This window comes from Condylura cristata, unplaced genomic scaffold (genome assembly GCF_000260355.1).
Source record: "Condylura cristata isolate star-nosed mole 26May11 unplaced genomic scaffold, ConCri1.0 scaffold00003, whole genome shotgun sequence".
NCBI lineage: Eukaryota > Metazoa > Chordata > Mammalia > Eulipotyphla > Talpidae > Condylura > Condylura cristata.
In genome coordinates, this window is record NW_004567104.1 from 52,591,323 (window position 1) to 52,613,149 (window position 21,827).

Below are 21,827 nucleotides of genomic sequence, written 5' to 3' on the forward strand. Positions count from 1 at the left end.
TTTCTTTTTCTGACTAAGTATTTCTTTTTCTTTTCTTGGTTTTGTTTCATATATATTCTTTATCTTTCAACTTTGCTACAGAACTTTAAATTTTAATGTTTCATATTTCCTGAATTTCCAAAAACACGTATTTGATATCTCATTGTTCCTTTCAACGTGAATATCAACACTTCCTTCCAAAATTTTGATTTAATTGTATATCTTCATAATAAAGCATTCCTCAAATGTCTGATCATTCTTGAGTACACATTAATATTTAAGATAAGGCCAAAAGCAGAGTAAGAGCCTTCTAGAATGTTTAGGGTTTGAGGATTGACTAGTATTTTAAAGAGGGACCTTTGATTGCCAGAATGCAAAGGTCACTGCTCTACAGTCACTTAATTTCCTTAGAGAAGAATGAAAGTAGTGATGCTCTTTCCCTGTTGTACCCTGTTTGATGCCTGCCCTGAATGGAAAAACTGCAATTAGCTCCTTTATCTTCATTCACCCAAGTATCTCATTGCCAACTCTCTATTTCACACCTTCAATGTTCAAATTCTATACTTCTCTAGGATTCTAGTAGGGGGTGGAGCAGGATGGACTCTCTTCCTTCTATCTTATAAATAAATGGATAATTTTGCTTTAATTGCCACAAATAACTATTCACATACATAAAAATGTAGGAAACAATAAGTTTCACAAAATTATATTCATCCTATGAAACAAACTGATTTTCTATTGTGAAATGAATCCAATTTAAGACACACACATAAACACACACACACAAATGAAGGTGTGATTCGCTTTGCCATGTTTAAGTGACCACTGTTGTATCGACTTTCTGTGCCCAGAAAACTGAAGTCTTTCATTCACTGATAAGCTCTACTCTCTTTTTTACTTTATTTTATGTCTAATTCTTTTGTTATTATAGTGGGATCTAGGAGAGCAAAAAGGATAACCACAAGTGCTTAGTTCATAATCTTTAACTCAAAGTCATTAATAAGCATTTTTATAAACCAGCAGTTTCCTTTTTCTCGCTATTTAAAGTTCCTATGAGAACTGTGACAGCCTCAATTGCTGTACTGTGGGATTTATGATTAAAGTATGCCAAGGCATTTTGGGGAATTTAAAAGTAAACTGCTGGTGGTGACCATAAGAATCTATATTACAATTCTATTTGTGATAAAAGTTAAAAGTAATATTGTGGTTAAAGGTTCAAAATTAAACCTAAATAGTTAACTGAAGAAATTTCTGGTTGAGGGAGTAAAGGTTCTTCCCGCTAAGAAAATAATTAAAAACCAATTCTCAAATACATTGAGAAAAAATAATTTTATAAGAAGTAAAAAGTACTTACAAAGCAAGGCTACTCAAAACATATTGTACGTGCTCACATTCATCTGGGAATGATGCACTGGCTGATGTAAAACAGCAAAGTGCAGTCTGAAGAACCTGAAGCTGTGGCAAAGGGACCTGCCATCTTCCAGCATAATCTTCAACCACCTGATGGGGAAGCAATCCAAAAAGTACATTATTATAGAAACTGTTCTTAAGATCTCAAGTTTAAAAATTTGGGTAAAAGTTACTAGATAAATTAAAACATTAGTTATATATGAGCAAAATGGTTGAGGGAGTTCTTTATTGTTTAGGTTCATTTTGTATATCTGAAAAGGAAATCATTATCTTTGAAAATACAAACAAAAAATACAGCATATGAGTGACTATACTGTCCAAATCTTTATCAAACTTTCTAACAAATACCCTTCACCTCCCATATCTAGCTTTTGTCAAAATACCAATTATTAAAATACGTAGAAAGCTAATATAGTGAAGAAAATTAGAAATGAGCCTGCACTACTAGAATCATTGTTATTTTTAAGACAGAACTCTAAGCATTCTGGCAACAAATGAATATTAATATATAGTGGCATGATGCTCTGATTATGAAAGTTTTATAGTACCATGTTATAGAGAAAAGAATTCAATATAACCAGTCTTGGCTCTGTTTGTTAACTAGTTTTATGAATTTGGATAGGTCATCTTCCTTCTTTGTGCCTCACCTTAAGTTGAAGATAATACTTATCCTGCAGATAAAACTAAATTGGGGTAATTTATGAGAAAAGATTTTAGAACTATTAATTGCTATAAAATGTTATTCACATTCAAGACTTAATATAATGTTCTGGCCCTCCCTGGTGGCGCAAAGGTTAGGATGGAACACTGAAAACGAGCTGCAGCTACTTCAGTGTGAGTTTGATCGCTGGCCTGGAGGTGATCCACATGGCGCAGCAGACCTCTTCTGACCCACCTGCTGCTCCCCTCAGCAGTGTATTTCATCAATTTGCCTGTTCTGCTCCCCACTCTGTCTCTAGTGAACCTTCTCAATGTCCCTGCCACCTTTGGCTTGTACCCCAGTTCTGTATGCATAAATATTAACAATTATATATTAAAAAGAAAGATAATGTTCTATTTATCATGTTAGACAGGGATTATAAAAATATACAGCCTGAAGGCCAGATCTGGCCTACTGCCTATTTCAGTACAGTAAGTTAAAAAAAATTCATTATTTAGAGACACTAAAAAGACATCACCCATATTGTTGTGGACTTACTGAAATGTGTCTCCTTACAATTCATGTGTTTAAGTCTTCATTCCCATATAACTGTTTTTGGAGAGAGGGCTATTAGGCTATAATTAAGGTTGAATAATCTCATAAGGAAGGAATCCTATCAGAGACAACAGTGGCTGCCAAGAGAGCTCAAGAGATACTCCGTATATCTCCCTCACCTCTCCTTCCCCCCACACTTTGTTACTAAGGAAATGGCATGGTAAGGTCACAACAAGAAGGCAGTAAACCGCAAGCCAAGAGCAAAGTTCTTACCAAAACTCAGCTAGGTGAGCATATTGATCTTAAACTTCCACCCTGCAAAACTGTGGGAAAATCAATTTCTGTTGTTTAAAGCCTCACAGTCTGTGGAATTTTGTTATAGCAGTTCAAGCTAATACAAATGTATTATTTTATAATGTATCATATCAGATTGATACATCATAAAATTGAAAGTTCAAAGGTGTCAAGCAAGCTGTTCACTAATATTTATTTTAGCACTTGTTTAGAGTGATTCATCCCACTGATTAACACACTAGAAGATGAGTTTGGGTCCTAATTCCAAAAGGTGTAAATCCATTACCCAGTCCTGATCCCATCATCCTGAATGCTGAAGTCCCCAAATATCAAAATCACTAATGAAAAGCCTAAAATTTATAGTCCCAAATAGCAAAGCCCAGAAAATATAATCTGGAAAACCTAATTTTAAAAATTCTTTTAAGACATTCATTTACATTTTATATTTAAGAAACATATAAAAACACCCAGAACACTTATTCACTAGTTACATTATACAAGAAAGCTCACTGTAGAAAGAATTTTTATCTTTCATAAATGTAGATTTTAAAAAAAAGGATTATTGCTTCATTTACTGAACCAATTTCAGTGTTTTTACATACACACACAAAATCTACATTGTGATAATGTACTTTCGTGGATTCAAATTTGTGAAAAGTATATACTACGAATTACAACTATCTAAAAATCTTTTTTCTTCTTCAAGATTTATGTATTTACACATACAGAACTAGGGTACAGGCCAGAGATGCAGGGCAGTGAGAAGATTCACCAGAGACAGAGTGGGGGCCAGAACAGGCAGGTCGACGAAGTACACTGCTGAGGGGAGCAGTGGGCGGGTCAGGAGAGATCTGCAGCACCATGTGGGTCACTTCTGGGGTGAGGATCTGAACTTATGCTGCAGTGGCTTTAGCTTCTTAGTGCTGTGCTTTGACCCACCATAGGGGCCTAAAAATCTTTGCGCCACCAGGGAGGGCCTAAAAATCTTTATATAATTTGTACCAGTAATAGAAATGATGTAAAAATGAAATACATTAAATAGGAAATTGTAAAACAAAACAAAACAAAAAACTGTTGATACTTTAAAATAGTGGGAAAGAAACAAAAAACTAGTCCAATGTATTAAAAAGTATTGTAGGGGCCCTCCCTGGTGGTGCAGCAGATTAAAGCACAACACTATGAAGCTATCCGGAGCCACTGCAGCATGAATTCGATCCCCATTCAGGAAGGTGAGCCATATGAAGTAGCAGACCTCTCCAGTTCCACCCACTGCTCCTCTCAGCAAGTGTATTTCTGTACATCTGCCTGTTCTGCTCCCCACTGTCTCTAGTAAGTCCTCTCACCCCCATGCCCCACGCATCTCTGGCCTGTACCCCAGTTCTTGTGTGCATAGATAAATAAATCCTTAAAATATAAATAAATCAAAAGTCTTACAGGGAGAGAGATTATGGATATTTGCACAGACACAGTTCATAGGAAGTTGTCAGATTATCACAATTAACTATATTTTGAAGTCTTACGTTGTACATGACTGAATGATTTGGCAGGGGAGATATCATATATTTTTCAACTAAATTTTTCCACTTCTCTTCATGAGCTGATCTTTCAGAATTATACTATTTCAGGATTATAGATTTTATAAATGTTGATCTTTACAGATTTCAACATTTGGGATTTTGGCATTTGGGATGGTAGCTTTGGGATTACAATCATAATCACCAGAAGACACATTACATATAAGACACATTACATATCACATTCCATTTTATTCCAGGAGCATCAAAATTTGGTGATGATACAACCTATGTATTGAATAAATGTGTTAATTTCCTAAATACCTAAATAAACATTCAGTTAGTTTTTCATTACTTCTTTAAGTATGATTATGTTACTCTGCTGAAACACAGTTACTGTGCGGGTGTGTGTGTTTACTTCTTAGCTATGTCCACTGAAAAGGCCAAGGAACACTAACACTCTAGTAAAAACATACTTAGGCCCAAGTAGTGGTTTCTAAACACTATTCTCCAGAAATAAAAGACCTCAAGGGAGGTTAGTATGATCTTTATATTTATTTATATTCATATTAGTATGATCTTTATATTTGTTTGTGTTCCATGGTTTCAGGGCAGAAGTCGGAAAATAGAAGATGAGCTTAGAATATTTTTGTGATGGCAGAAAATAATGAAATGCTGAAAAAATTATGGGGGGGGGAAAAAAAAAAAACGAGTTAAACCTGAAAGAAGTTCCTAATACCTAAAGCTGGAACAATTTAAGCAGCAAAATAAATGGTGGTACTGAACTTTAATCCATGGAACACAAATAAATATAAAGATCATACTAATACAAATAATCAAATAAATAAATGTTAGTGATATGACAGTTCTTCATACTTAAAAATCCCAATTAACGTAGAAAAGAGAAATAAATAATCAACATTAGGCTAATGCACTGTAATAAATTTGCTGACAAGATCCATAGATCCCAATGCTTTTATGAATAGGAAAAAGTTTAAGTGAAAGCCGAGTTTGAAGTCTAAAAAGTATCTTTTGCATGCCACTTATCAACTGCAAATAGACAGATACTAAGTTTTAAAGTGAAGAAATTCCACAGATACAAACTTAACCAAGTCATCAAAGTAAAAATTACCAGGAATTACTAAAACATATTATCATAAAAAGTCTTTAACATGAAGAATCAATGACACTTTTGTAGTGCTTTTGCCAAAATACAAAAACTGTACCCAATCACTTGAAATTTTAGATTATTACACAAACCCAATCTGGGATAAAAACTATAAGGAGGGTCCTCCCGGGTGGCGCAGCGGGTTAAAGCACAGCACTGAGAAGCTAAAGCCACTTCAGCATGAGTTTGTTCCCCGCCTGCCTGGGAGGTGACCACATGGTGCGGCAGACCTCTCCTGACCCGCCCACTGCTCCCCTCAGCAGCAGTGTACTTCGTAGATCTGCCTGTCCTGCTCTCCGCTCTGTCTCTGGTGAATCCTCTCACCCTCCGCATCTCTGGCCTGTACCCCAGTTCTGTATGAATAAATCTTTAAAAAAAAAAAAAAGATATAGCTTACTCACTATCTATATCTATCTATCCATCCATCCATCTATCTATACCTAGACTGTGTTCTTAAACATGAAATGAGAGTATTTTAATTGTTTTCCATTAAAAGGGGAGGGACGAATGTTTCCAAAGATAATGAACAGAGGTATAGAAGGTAACTAGTATGGAAATGTCAGATTGAACCAAACTGGAAATCCAGTTATGGCAAATTGCCCTGTTAAAGAGAATCAATAAAACCACACCTTGAGTATTAAGACTGATATAGGATATACCATAAAATCTGTACTGATTTGGAAGGTTAAAAACCTGGGGAAGTACCTCAAATAGTGAAGTATTTCAGGTACATTTCAAATTAATGGTTCTAACAAGGAGCAATGTATATATACCATTACATGGTACCGGAAAGTGTACAGTGAATTCAAAGTGAGGGCCGAAGGAGTAAATAAGGAAAAACAAAGCAGAAGAAAAAAATTAAGAGATCAGTCCTAGATCTGATGTTGAGCTGGGAGCTAAGAGTGGACAAAATATGTCTGATAATGAGTACTTTTTCATAAAGACACAATTCTTTGACTTTCATCTCGGGATTTATTGAAGGAATTAACTGAAAAATACTAAAACCTAAGCCCAAAAGGAAAGAGAATGGAAAAGACAGGAGGGACCAAAGAATAGGCTGAAATATAAACATAAACAAAAACAAAAACCACCTTGTTAATCTAAAGTGACATCTTGCTGCGACTACTGAAAGGGTTATGAAAGATATATGCTTATACTACCAATGAAATAGAACCAATTATCCAAGGTCTAAAACAGTTTAAAGCTTATTAAAGAGGTCTAGAGGAACAAGTGGCATTAGATACTGCCTTTCCTGGGCACTTAAGAGCACGGACATCAGAAACATCAAAAACAGCTTCATTTCAGGTATCTGTTTATGGTTAGTATCTAAATACTACAAAAACAGTAGTGTTTTTTTTATGATTTTAGCTTAATAGGCTTAAGAATTTTAGGGTAAGAGGCACCAGCCAAAAACTAAAAATATCTTAGCTCAAGGTTGAAGATAGAGGAATCCAGACCCAACAGAACACTCAGGCTGTGGAGACAGCAAGGATGGAGCCTTGTGAAGGCTGCTTTGAGCTTCACATGCACTACAACCAAGTGATTACACTTGATAAAGGCCAGCATAGATGCTGTGCCCCTACAATAAGAATCCCTGCTTACTGCAGCACAAGAGTATCATAACAAGACAGAAAAAAAAATTGAAAGTTTTAATATAAAAGAAATAAAAGGAGAAATCATCAAGTATAGCCTTATTAATGGCGCTACCATGCAATTTATAAACTGCAAGTCAGAAATTCATAAACAACTTTCAAGCAAGTAGGAATATTTCTCAAAGTACTCCAATTCCCAACCATGAAAATATAGTAAATATAGTAAACATACTGTGGCATAATTAGCCACTTCATACATTTTTCCAGTAAAATTTAAGTACGAGTTAATAGGTTCTGGCAGCTGGTACAAATGCCAGGCACCCTGCTGAGGGTAAAATCAGGATTGATTAGTACTCCATTTTGTCTAAGCACATCTTCCCCCTCTCATATCACTAAGTCCTACTGTAAGAGTAATTTGAGTTAGCTGTAAAATGTACTAAATTCAAGGAATAGTGTATCTAAATTTAATAGGTGCTGGACTAGGTAGAGGAATAAATATATGTATTACTGACCTTCTGGATGGTCAAGAAAGAACACAAGAGAGACTGAGGGTTAAATCTCCTTTAGAGGTGAGAAAGACAACCCAACCTGCAGCTACTGAGAATCCCCAGCTCTGATTTTAAAAGCACTGATTCTACTTATGCAATATTACAGCAAAGGAAGTTTTTGGACTTTAAACTTTAATTTTTGTTTGTGAATTCAACAGGAGGAAATTCATTGATGGAATGGATATATTATTTTCGTTGTTGTTGACAGTCTTGTTTTTATTAAACACTGAAAGGAAGTTTTAAAATTAAAGACTAAAACTGGTAAATTCATTCAAACACAAGCAGTCTTAATAAGAAGTCACACTCTAAGTACTGAAATATAACTAAAAAAAGAAACAAATAAGGTCTGTAGTTCAATAAACTTTATTATTAGTTACTTGGAAATAAGTCTTTTTAAATGTCCTCATTAAGCATCCTCAAATTAATAGCAATGTCCATTATTAGTAATTAACAATTTCTTTTAAAAAAAAACTAACTCTTCTATGAAAACTCTGTTCATTTAGATCCCTTAAGTGCTCCTTCTACCATAGACCAAAACACTGTAGATTAGAAACCCAATGCAATTTCAGAAGTCTTTGTACCCTGTTTCTATATTCAACCAGATGTTGAACACTTTACATTTCATGAAATTTTCCTGTGTCTATTTCATTGCCACTACTCAGCCAGACCTTCAATTGCCCCATTTCTGAAATGCCTCCATGGTTAGAGCTTTTCTTTCAGGTCTGGCTTTCATTCTTTACTTCCTTTTTTCTATCTTAAAACAATATTTCAAGATGAGTAATAGCAACATTTTGCCCTTAAATCTATAGTTTTTCCTACAAAATCCAAACTCATACACCAAAATATGAACCACTTAACTTTTCCAATTTTAATACCTATCAATATTTTTGTATTTTATGTACTTTTATCCAGAGTTCTCAAACTTTTGCATCAGAAATCTGAAAAGCTAATAAAAAAAAAACAGATTGTTGTGTTCCAAATCCAGTTTCCAGATTTGTACGGCTAGAATGGGACCAACAATTTGCACAGGAGACACTGTTGTTGCTAATCTGAAGAAATAACAGTTTTAAGAACTCTAAATAGTTTTAAGAACCAACTCTGGTCAATTAACTACCCCCCATTCATAAATTACACCATGCCATCTACCTTTTCACAAATTATCTACTCTACTTACAAAGTTCTCCTAACCATGTCACTTTTTTCATGCCTACATTTTAATACTAACAAAAACTAACAAGACTAATGGAATGTTACTCAGCAATCAAAAAACATAAACTCATGCCTTTTGCAACAACATGGATGGAGCTGTAAGGGATCATGCTTAGTGAAATAAGCCTGAAAGAAACAGAAAAACACGAGATGGTTTCACTCATAGCAGGAGTATATGAGATGGGGGGAGGAAGCAATTGTAATAAAGTCAAAATGAAAAGCAATGAACAACTATAAACTACTATAAACTAGAGATATTTTACGGGGATAAAGAGGGGAATGAGATCAAAACTAGGGTGGGAAGAGTGCATGGAACTATGGTGATGGCACAGGGGTGACTTGGTGGTGGGAAGCCCACAGGGATTACAACTGAGATGGAAAAATTGCACAAAATGAAAATGTAAAAAATAAATTTAATAAAATAAAATAAATCCAAATGTTATTTCATCCACCAAAACATTCACAACTATATTTATCAGAGTCCTGGCCGAGGACTTCAAATACAATTGTATTAGTGGCACAAATCACTATTTACTACGTCAGGGTTTATTTATATTTATTCATTCACTTACTCAAACCTTAGTAACAGCCTACTATGCACCATGCACCAATGTTTTAAACTTTAGTGGAAGGAAAACAGATATATTAGTTGGTGTTAAGTACTTTGGAAAACAATAAAATATAAGGGCATGACAGATTGCTAGAAACAGGATGCCACTTTATCTGTTATGATTAGGAAGTATCTCCATCTTTCTAATAAAAGGGTATTTGAACAGGGTCCTAGAGCAAGCTGTACAGATACCCAAATGAAAAGTATTTCTGGCAGACAAAACAAAGGCAAAATAAAGAAGCCAAGAGGAATAAATATATAGCTGGTTCTCAAATTAACATCATTTCCTTCAACATGGGTTCTGTGTTGATGAGAAATTCAATTCATGGCAGGAGTTAGTCTATGTGGAGTCTGCACATTATCCCCTTATCTGTATGGATTTTCTCCACAAACTTCCAAAGATGTGCACATGTTCCTGGGTGTATCTACTTCATCCCAGTCTAAGTGAATGCTTGTGTATGTCCTGTAGTGAAAAGAGCATCCTATCCACGGTTGATTTCTGCCTTGTGCTGCTAGGATAATCTCAGGCACCCAAGACCCTGAACTGCAATAAATGGGCTGGAGAAAAATGAATTAATACAAATTATGATTTACTGTTAAAAGTGTTTTTTGAGTCTTTACTTTTAAAAGTCTGGTAGTACTTTTGTGACCAGAAATGTGCTATGGGAGTTTAATTCTCTTTAATAACATTTAGCCAATAGTAAAATTGACTTTGTTATACATCATTTTGTTAAAAGCTGACATTTCCAAGAACCCACAAATAAATGACAACATACTGTACTTAACATACTGTACTTCAACTCAAGTTGAAGGAATAGCAAAACCACTAATATAGCTGAAGTAGTGATGGCAAAGAATAGTAAACAAGTTAGAGTTACACCAGGGTCAAATGATGAAATCTGTAGTTCACTGTAAGGATTTGAGCTATGACAAGAGCTTACTCTTGTGTCTTTAAAAAAGATTACTTAGACTGTGTGGAGATTACACAGAAAAATCAGAAGTAAGGAGATAAAATAATGCAGGGGGAAGATAACTATAGTTTGGATCAAGGTTCTGTTAGGGGATGCAGTAGTCCCTTTAGTAGATGATTTAGTTTCTTGAGAGCAGGGTTTGTAATTTTTTTCTCCCTAAATCCCCTATAATCATTAATATGAAGTTTTTCACAAAGTATACAGCTAAGTTTTTCTTTCAGGAATACCATTTACAATCATTTTATGCTACTTTATATGTCTATATGTATGCCTCAGATAACGAAGGATATTCCAATCTATTGATAATAACAAAAAGCAAATTATGTACTATCGTTCACACATGCAACATGTTATAAGCACCTATTAAGTTATGAGCACGTAATAATTATAGAGGCTAACATCAAAATATAAACAAGAGAACAAAGTATGACAGTTGAAGTACAAAATGCCTTCAGTTAATATGGAAACTTGTAAGTAAATAATAGACTATTTTTTTTTACTTTTTTCCATAAAATGAAGAGTTGAGAAGGAACTACATAATATAAGTTAGGAGCCAAAATGAAAGCAAAAGTTGCACATCTATTCTGTTTATAAACAGAGGATGAAATATAGGAAATCAAGTAATAATATAAGTAAATTTTAATATTTTCACAACTCAATTTTACCTAATTTTTTTTTTCAATGTCTCCTCCACTCTACCACAGATGACAAGTATACCATTTCTGTAGTAAAGCTGAATAATATATGGTGGCAAGGGGAGATCACTCATCGTATTTCCACAAATAGACACTATTAATCTTGGTATCTTTCCTAACCGAAAGACTTAGGGGGTAGTTAACACCTCTGAGTCTCAGCTTCAACATTCATAAAATGAAGATGAAAAATACTATTTCACAGGGTTGTTTCAAAGGAAAAAATGAAAATCTAGGACAGGAACTGACATACTTTTTCTTAAAATGCCAGAAAGTAGCATTTAGGCCATACAGTCCCCATCCTAACTTTCCAACCCTGCTGTTATATCGTTACAGCAGTCACAGAAAATACAGAATGAAAATATAGAAATGCCACAATCCAATGACATTTCATTTGCAAAAACAGGCAGTGTTGCATATATCACAATGGCTCACAGCAAAGGTTCATAACCTTTTAATGCCTTTTGATTTTTGTTGATTTTTATTTCTTTAGCCCAGTTTGAAATTCTTAAGAGACTTCATAAAAATCTCAGACTGGCTCACCAAAGAATGCTCACCAACTGTTTTGTTTTGTGTTTTTTGTTTGTTTGTTTTTTTGCAAATAACTTCACATACTTCTGAAGTATACAAACTGCTTCTATAGATTATCTCCTTTAATGGTGACTATGTTTTTAGAAACTGCAACCTTAAACAATAAATATATATCAGTATCAGCCAAGATTGTTTTTGTCTCATCAATGGTGCTGAACAAAATTATATTATTCAAGGACTTGCTATACTCTGAAGCAATAAAATTTCTAGATATCCATGGCTAAATTTAACTAAATACTACAGACTGAAACATTAAAATGTAATCATTTAAGATGATTAAATATATAAAACATAGCCCACACCCTCCTCCTCTCAAAAAACCTAAGATATGGGCCCTCCCTGGCAGCACAATGGGTTAAAGCACAGCACTATGAAGCTATAGCCAGGGTTATGGCCCACATGGCATGACAGACAGCTCCAGACACATTTGCTGGTATCCTCAACAGTGTATTTCAGTCAATCTGCCTCACTCTTCTCAGTCTATCTCTGGTGAATCCAATCGCCCCTCGCACCTCTGGCCTGTACCCCAGTTCTGTATGTATAAATAAATAAATCTTTAAAAAAAAAAAAAAAAAAGCTCCAAGTAGTAAGTCCGACCTCTTCATATCATCATAACAACTCTTGCATTTTAAGAATGACCACTATAGCTCACCATGTGTCTGAGTTAAATATGTATCATCAGGTAGGTTGGGGGGTAAAATAAGAGGACTGAAAATCACTTCTTATAGGAAACTTGTCATAGTATTACATTTGACTTATCTCTTACATTAATGAACATCTTTAGTTTCTGCTGAGTCTTTTTTAAATCACTGTTTCTACTAGTCAGTAACTGCTGTAGTAAGCTATAACATCTATCATATACATATGCACAGATGCTGATAATAAAACACCAAATTCATATTCTTAGATACAATAAATGTGTCCATTATGGCTAAGTAACAGGCTCTTGGCTGTCAATCTGGCCAGATTTCAATCTGAATATTGTCCTTTCTTTGGCAGGTCTTTGTAGATCACTTTTTACTTTCAAATGGATCATTCTTATGAGATTTTTTAACATGCCAAAATCTCATCAATTTCATTAAAAATTATTTCCTCATCTTCAATTCACAGCCTCTCTGGCTACCATATCCATGTCTTTCTTTTTCTTTTAGAGATCATCTATATTTACCACCTCTGTTTCTTTGACTCCCCTTCCTTAAACTACTCCACAATTTGACACCTGCTCCCATCACTACATCAAATAATTCTTCGTAAAGTCATCAAAGACTTCCATGTAAATTCTTTGCTTGGATTTCAATAGTTTCCACTAACATTTATATTTCACTTCATCCTGAAACACTCTCTTCCTTTTCCTTTAATGGCACCACTGTTTCCTGGTTTTCTCCAACCTGCTTAATGAATCCTTCTCAGACTTCATTTGAAAATGCTACCAGGATAGGCAATTTAACTGTAGAATCCCTAAAGCTTTGTTTCTAAATTTTCTTCATTATTATTCTTACATTATTACTCTATGTGAGTTCACTCATAGATTATTTCAAATACCATCTACATAGTTATGATAAAAAGACCTCACTTTGTGCTTCGAATTTTGTAAATCCAGCTATCTTTAAGATCTTTCCCTGGATGCGAGAAGGCACTCTAAATTCAACATGTTCAAACTAAACCAAAGAATCTCAGCAGAGTTAAACTTGTCCAGGCATCAAGCCTCTATTAGTTCCTATATTCTGGGTTTGTATACCTTCATAGAACATATCAAAGTTACAAATGTACACAAAAAGTGGGAACAATACCTGTTTGCTTACCGCTTTATCTCCAATGTGTTATATAATAAACAAGTTTCCACCCTAACATCAATGACTGTTTATTTTGTACTGCTTTCTATTTTGTAATCACCACTGCTTTGGAGAGCTGAGGGTACTGAGTGCTTGATACAAAGCATCAATGTACTGGACTTCGGTATTTCAGTAACACGTTATATAGACTGACCTCCTCTCATATCTTTTTTGCTAGAGGTGTTCCCCTAAGGTTATGTAGGGGTAGTTGATGGGTCTCATCCTAGAGAGCAGATACAAACTGAATAGAGTGCACTGTTTAAACAATGAATTGATCTGTCACAGAAATAGGGGAGCTAAGAAATCAATGCAGCATGTACTACATGAAAGTTGAAGGTTATATGGTATTGGGAGTTATGAGAAATTACAAAACCTAAAATACACTCCAATTTAGTAGTTGATTTAAAAACATAATCAGAATTAATAGCTACATTACATTTTAAATAGTCTAATAGCCTTACCATGACATGTGAATATAATTTTAAATTCTTACAACTGACCATATTTTACTAATCATATTCTTTTCAAATACCCAACTGGTCATATTTCATTTTTCCAATTACCTCACAAGGCAGATAGTTCACCATCTTTCTCTTTAAAGCTCCCATTTTTTGCTTTTGTTTATAATTGTCAAGGTATAGTTTAGCACATTTTGGCAAGAAAATCAAAAAGATTCAGTGCCAGCAATAACAGTACAACTGGTGCCTTCTGTTTGGCAGAAAAGCAAAATGACTGTATCATTAAAAAACTTTTAAGCAGCAAACTTTAAAAATATTTTCTTCTGCCATATTATCTAAAAATTAAATTAAAACAGTTCTAGCCATTACGGCTATTTTCAATGATTGGCAACCACAAGTAATGTCATTATGAACAATTAGTATAATTCAATTCTGAAAGATAATCTAAAAAAGCACTAAGCAACAAGGGATCATTAATATAGTTACTAAAATTTTGGGTTCATTTTGTTTTGTTTTTCCAAGCTATGACAAGACAATGGCTTTCCATGAAATTCACCTTTCAGGAGCACTGGAAATGTCCCAGATCTATTAAATATTGAAAACCACTTGATAAAAGCTAAATTTTTAATCTGCAATTTAGTAATAAAAATACACTCACAGAAAAACAAAAAGTAAACCCATGCAATGAAATTATTTCTAGCTCTAAATATTCACTACTGAGTAGATCAGGAAGTAAGATATCCTTTTTCAAAAGTAAATAAATCTCTATGAATTAGTTTTAATTCTTTCCTTCTCATCACCTTTCATATCTATTATTCCTTATTAAGCTTAAAAACTATCTTTTTGTCTCCAAAGACCTACAAGGAAGAAAATAAAAATGGAAAGAAAACAATATTTCGGTAGGCAGCTACTTTTTAAAAAGGAGGGAATGAGTTCAGGAACAAAATTATTTGTGCTGAAGAATACCAGAAAATCTTAGGAATTAAATTTCCACATACCTTTAAAATTGAAGGCAAAAGTAGAGTCAAAACAAAGTTTAGTTGAAAATCTGCTCCAGATATTTCCCCTACTAGATCAAAAACTACTGAACTAAAAGAGATTCAGAAATAAAGAGTAGGTTAGGAAATGCTAGGACAGATAGGAAAAGGTAAGGAGAAATGGGGTTAAAATCAAAGTGTGCCTACTGAAGAATAAACAGATGTTGAGCTACTCCCCATCTTCTCTGTTTATTTAAGCTAACTTATCACATCTACAACCTGGAAAGTATTATTTACAAACAGAGTTACATATCAAAATGGTTAAGAGAACTGCAAATGCTTGCCTCTGGGGATTATGTGGAAAAGGAAATGGACAGAGTATGATTGCTATTTTTCATTATAAGTGGCTAACAAAATAAAGACGGGTGCCTCCACAATATCCATACTTTTTTGTTCCTTCCTGCCTAACAGAGTCAGCCATATATTTATCAAGAGAATAAGTAATACAAAAAAAGAAAAATAAGTTAATATTCTTTTCAAATGGAGATAGCTAACAAGGTGGAAATAAAAGTCAATGAATAGAATTTAAGGCAAGGTGCTTTTGGCTTAGCCTTCCCAAAATATGAAACTGAGATGTGGATGAAACACCCGCAATTATGTTGGATCATTAAATAAGCTGAATATATTAAATATAAGAAAGAATAAGTGATGGTCTGTGATATAATCACCATAGCATCCCTACACTATCCATTCAAGACTTCTTATATGAGAAATAACTGTGTATTGGGCCCTCCCTGGTGGCGCAGCGGGATTTTAAAGCACAGCACTGAGAATCTAAAGCCACCTCCATATGAGTTCGATTCCCGCCTGCCCTGGAGGTGACCACATGGCGTGGCAGACCTCTCCTGACCAGCCCGCTGCTCCCCTCAGCAGTGTACTTCGTTGATCTTCCTGTTCTGCTCCCCACTCTATCTCTGGTGAAGCCTCTCACCGCCCCTGAGCCTCTGGCCTGAATCCCAGTTCTGGATGCACAAATAAATAAATCTTTAAAAAAAAAAAAAAAAGAAAGAAAGAACTGTGTATTACAGTTTAAGCTATTAAGTCAGGTCTCTATTAGCAGATAAATGTAATTCCTAATAATTTTAACATGCATGACTTTTTAAACTAAGTATATAAAAATTAAAAAATAACTCCAATTAGCAACAAGAACTGGTAAAATCAATTATACCCTAAGAAATTATTCAAGCAATTCAAGCAATTATAAATATTGTGTAAATTCTATACAAAGTATAAGAGATGATTGTATTTTCCTAAAACAATTAAAATTTTATAATTTATCTAAAGAAAGGTATTAGCAAGTATTTTATAAAACCATGAGGTTAACCCCTTTTATCTCTTAGGTGCTTATTTGAGTGCTGGGTACATAGTAGCTGCTTTAATTATTTAGAGATTTAAATACTTTTTTGCCATTTATATCAACATTATAGACCAAAAATATCCACTAAGAGTTCAAAAGTAATGGTATAGCTGGGAAAATTTAGTACTGTTACTTTGGAACAGTTAATTCTTTGTGCATTCATTATAGGATGTTCAACAGCATTCATGGCCTCTATCCCCTAGATGCCAGTAGCAAATCCCCCAGTTAAGACAATCAAATATTTCCAGATATTGTAAATGTCCCTTGCAGGGACAAAATTTCTGAGAAAATGTTGTTGTTTCTGTGTATCAGTTAATACTTCATCAGGGTCCCTCAATTTTTCTAATTAAATAACAAAATTTTATAATTGTAACATTTCTCAAGTTTCTGTAAACTGTGGGATATAAATTGTAAGTGGCCTACAGATAAGTCATTGTCTCCAATGTCCCTCTTAAACCTTCAGAGAATTTCACACAAAGGAATTAATAGCTTCTTCTATTTAAGCCTATCCATGTGTTAGGTATAATACTGAGCACTTCACCTTCACTCTCTCTCTCATCTTATACTCCTGACTATTCACTATTTTAACAACATATCAAGTGTTTCTAGAAAAGTTTTTTTTAATTATATACTGTACTCATTCTGACACTTTTTTTAACTTGTTTAATTTACAATCAACTTATGATCAAAAATTTTCAATGTATCTAGCAAATGCTGACTTATTACAACCTTCAGGAATTGGGGAAATGTTCACAGTACTTAAGAAGAGAAATAATAATTACCTGCTTTATTACACTGTGCCATACTGAAAGAATAATTTTAAATCTTCAATTCATGATTCCCTGAGTACTACCAGTAACTTTTTTCCCTCTTTGCATAACCTGTCAAAAAAAAAAAATTACTTTATAATTGTTTGAGGATTTATTTATAATTTCAATGTGCCTTTTCAATAGAAATTGAAGGCTGGGTACAAATCCCAGCTTGTCTACCCACTGGAACTGAAGACCAGTTAATTTGCTCAGGTCTCAATTTCAACTTGCATAATAAGACCTATCTGAAGGCCTAAAGAATTTGTCGAGCTGCATTAAAAATGTATTTCCCTGCAAATTAAAACCACAATGAGATACCACCTCACCCTAGTGAGAATGGCACATCTTCAAACAACTAGCAACAACAAATGTTGGCGAGGATGTGGAGAAAAAGGAAAGGAACTCTCCTGCACTGCTGGTGGGAATGCAAACTAGTACAACCACTATGGAAAACTGTTTGGAGGTTCCTCAAACTGCTAAACATGGAGCTTCCCTACGACCCAGCAATCCCACTCCTAGGTATCTACCCAAAAGACACAAAAACACTGATTGAAAAAGATACTTGTACCCCCATGTTTATTGCTGCTTTATTTACAATTAGAAAAACATGGAAGCAGCCCAAATGCCCAAAAGTAGATGACTGGATTAAAAAGATGTGGTACATATACACAATGGAATATTACTCAGCAACCAAAAAAGAGAAACACATGTCTTTTGCAGCAACTTGGATGGAGCTGGAAAAGATCATGCTTAGTGAGATAAGCCAGAAAGAGAAAGAAAAATACCGGATGGATGGTTTCACTCATAGCAGGAGTATAATGGAGTAGGCGAGAAAATAACAAAAATAATGAACAACCATATACCAGAGACATTTTGTGGGGGTGGAGTGGGGAATGGGATAAAAAGGGGGGGGGGAGGGGAGGGAAATGCACGGACTATGGTGGTAGCACACGGGTGATTTGGTGATGGGAAATCCGCGGGGATTACAATCGAGATGGAAAAAAAAATGTGCAAAATGATGTAAAAATAAACTTTTGTAATAATTAAAAAAATTTAAAAAAGAAAATATAAATTCATTTTATCCAGTGAAGAAAAAAAAAATGTATTTCCCATTCCTCAGAGTACATTTACCATTAGTTAAGGGCCTATTCTGTTTAGCATTTGTTGAGAGTGTACTAATGAAAATTAAAGGAGGATGTGATAAGGGCAGTTAGTCTAAAATATAGCATGTAACTATTTGGAAGTCAACATTTTCAATCTCTCAAATCCCTCATTTTAAAATTCAAGTGCCATCTAGTAGACTTATTACCTTCATTTGAGATTTTAAAATCACCTGGTATTGTTTCTCAAATAGAATATATATCATAAAATACACTAAGCTGCACGCATAATTTATAACTTATATTATCTAATGTGTTGTCTTACTTTTCTTTTGGTAAGACTCAAGAACCACTTTTGAAAAGAAGTATTCCATCCTTTCTCCCTTCACCCAGAAATGAACTGCCAAGAAATCTTGATTCATATTTCTTTCTAAAAGAAGGAAGATAAATTGGAGTCTTTATTCTCCATGTCACAAGGCTATGTGTATAATTTATTAGTTAACTATCACCCACCCAAATGCATATTATTCATTTAATGGTTTATTCAATAGTAAATCACTTGTGAATGAGTGCATGTTACTTAATATTGCCCTTGATAAATATTAGAAATGCAGGAGACAAAATTTCTGAGAAAATTAAATTGGATGTTTAAAAAGGAACTATTTTGGAAAATAGATTATATAATCCACTACTTCCTTTACTACTATATAAAACTGAACTACTAAATTAGAATTTTTATTAATCAATGGATAAAATTCAACTTCATACAGGGAATCTGTCATTCCAAATTTTAATACAAAAAAGGACTTCACAAAGATGACCTGCAAAGTGGAACCAGAACAGTATCCCTAAAAACAAATCTGTTGGTAATCTAGAATATTATATAAAGTATGTGGTAAGGTTTCAGGTAACAGTTGTTAACATTAAAGTTTGTCATTATAATACTCATAATTTAGAAATCTAAAGTTCATTAAATTTAGTGTTATTTCTTTGGATATTTAGAAGGTTACAAAATTTCATAAAATAATCACCCTTCAAATACCTTTTTCAAATACCTTCACTACACACTCTTTTGCATGCTAAATTTGTTCATCTCTTCTTAAATTGATATCATTAAATGGAATAATAGTTACAAGTTTTTAAAAAATGTTCTGGTCCTCAAATTTAAAATTCTACAGCAATTAAGGGTAATCAGTAAATTTATCAAGTAAATTTATAAAGTTAAGTATAACCAAAATCAAGTTGATCATTAACAACATAAAAAGCACAACATAGGGAAAATAAGACTTTCTGTCCATGAATATACTAAAAAGATCAACTGTGCCCTAATTTTCTAGTTTAAAATTTCTGTAGATCCAAAATCTACCAATAATTGTTTTCTAGATGTGAAAAATACAGCCATGAAAAGTACTGCTAGGTCACTGAACCTCTAAAGCTGGTAAATGTTAACACTAAAAATAAAAATACATTTTCAAGAAAGTCACTATATAGATAGAGAGTAGTGCCAAAGAAAATTGGCACACACTTTGTACCAAAACAATTTCCTATCTATGTGGGAAATGATGAAATCAAAAGACAAATTAAACTAAAGCATTAATAACTTACTTTAAAATGTTCCACCCTTTTTTTTTCCAAAGCTTGGGAGAACATAAAAATAAATTTCTCCAACAAGATGCCCATTTCTTATTAATGTTATTTCTCACTTGTTACCAAAATGAAATACTAACTTTAATATGTAAAGAACCCATACCCTTTAAATATTCATTCATTAACTTACTATCCCTATTTGACTGAAAAGGAAAGAACAGCAGTAAGAGGTTAGATAACTAGTCCAAGCCAATGCTACTAACGAAGTGGTGGAACCAGAATTTGAATCCTATATATCTAATGAGGTGGAAAAATAATATTTAATTTTTTTCTCTAAAACAGTTGGCAAAACAAGAGTTTTATGAGAAGAAAACATCTAAGCTATACCCGTACATAGATGTAAATGATGAAGATTAGACTTTACCCCTAGACAGGTACTTTGCTTGTTACTATATTTTATTATGGTCAAACTCTTTACATTAAATCATAGTGGCAGTCAATCAAATAAAGAAAATAATTAAGTATCGGGACACTGTATTTTACAGGCTAAATAAAACATTGTAATTTATAAACTGAGGGGATGGTGATGTAGGTGGAGCAATAGTTTAAGAAAAACTACTTTCTCTATGATCAATTAATTAGAAAAGAGTGCATGTATCAGGGCAAGGAGGTTAGAAAAGGAACGATGACAGTCACACTGCCACAACCCCATCTCTCCAAAAAGTAACTAAATCACACTGGGTCAGCGCCTAATCCAAAAGGAGAACTGGCCCCGCGATCTCCTAAGGGGATGACAGGAGACCCTAGCAGAGGGGGAGGGGTGGCGATGACAGGAAAGGGGGCGACAGAGAGATGGCATACTTCTCATCTCCGAAAAAGAGGAGACTACTGGGGGCAAGGGGCGGAGTAGGGGAGGCAGGAAATGTTTCCACAGATCCCAAATGAGGTGAGAAGGAACAGGGTAGGAGACACAAGAAAGGCGGGACCCTCCGGCTGAAAGGGGTCTGTCTGGGGCCGGGGACGGTTGTCAGTACAGAGCTCTCCGGCCAGCTGACCCCCACTCTTTCCAACCGCTGCCATCGCCGCCAAACTCTCACTTTCTCGGCCACCCCAAACGCAGGGGTCATCCCCGTTCCTTCCCCGCCCCCCACCCCAGGCAGGAGAGGTGGAGGAGGGAGCTTCACCCTCTCTCCTCTTGGGCTAGTGGAAGCACCACCCGACACAGCCCAGATCCGGGGACCTGAGGGCCAAGAGACACAGGGAGGCCCAGGACGCGGGTGACAAGTCCCGGCGGCCGACGGGCGCCTCACCTGACAGAAGCGTCGGCAGTAATCCCGACTGCTGATCCCGACGCCGCCGTCACCGCAGCTGCCGCCGCCAGCGCCGCCTCTGCCGTCGCCCGCAGCTCTAAGCCCCGCAAGGCCAGGCGGAGACTCCACAATGGCCACAAGCTCCTCTCCGAGGCGTTCGGCCTCTTGGTCGCTCTCTTCCTCCGCCATGAGGCTCTCGCCGCCCAGCGCGTACCAGCCCCTGCGCCGCCGCCGCCGTAGCTGCCTCGGCTAACCTCCTCCTCCTCCTCTAGTTCCCTCCCCCTTCCTCCGCCCCAGCCGGACAGGGGCCTCCCGGCTAGCTCTACTTCCGGCTCCGCCCACCCACGCCCCCAGCTTTCATTGGAGCTTTCTAGCCGCCAATCATGTACGAACCCGCCCTCTCACGACCATTGGTCAAATCAGCCGTCTGTTTGATAGACCCGCGATCCGTTGGTCAAATACTGCTCGGCGGTTGCTGGGGACCTCCTACGCGCTTTGCCATAGGCGGCGCAGGAGGACGGGGCGCGGCGGGGGACACGGCGGCCGCCGCGGGGCTCGATCGGG

The 21,827-nt window shown here is 35.5% G+C and overlaps 1 protein-coding gene across 1 annotated transcript in view; it reads right to left on the minus strand.

Annotated features, from left to right (window-relative positions):
* The window catches only part of ZNF654 (zinc finger protein 654), a 60,976-nt gene extending 39,482 nt beyond the window's left edge, over positions 1-21,494 (minus strand). Inside the window, exons 1-2 of the mRNA XM_004675280.2 lie at positions 21,264-21,494; positions 1,334-1,479 (exon numbers count right to left, since the gene is read on the minus strand). Of these exons, the coding sequence (XP_004675337.2) occupies positions 1,334-1,479; positions 21,264-21,452 (335 nt within the window). The 5' untranslated portion in view covers positions 21,453-21,494. The remainder of the gene's footprint in view (positions 1-1,333; positions 1,480-21,263) is intronic.
* Positions 21,495-21,827: the final 333 nt, after the last annotated feature.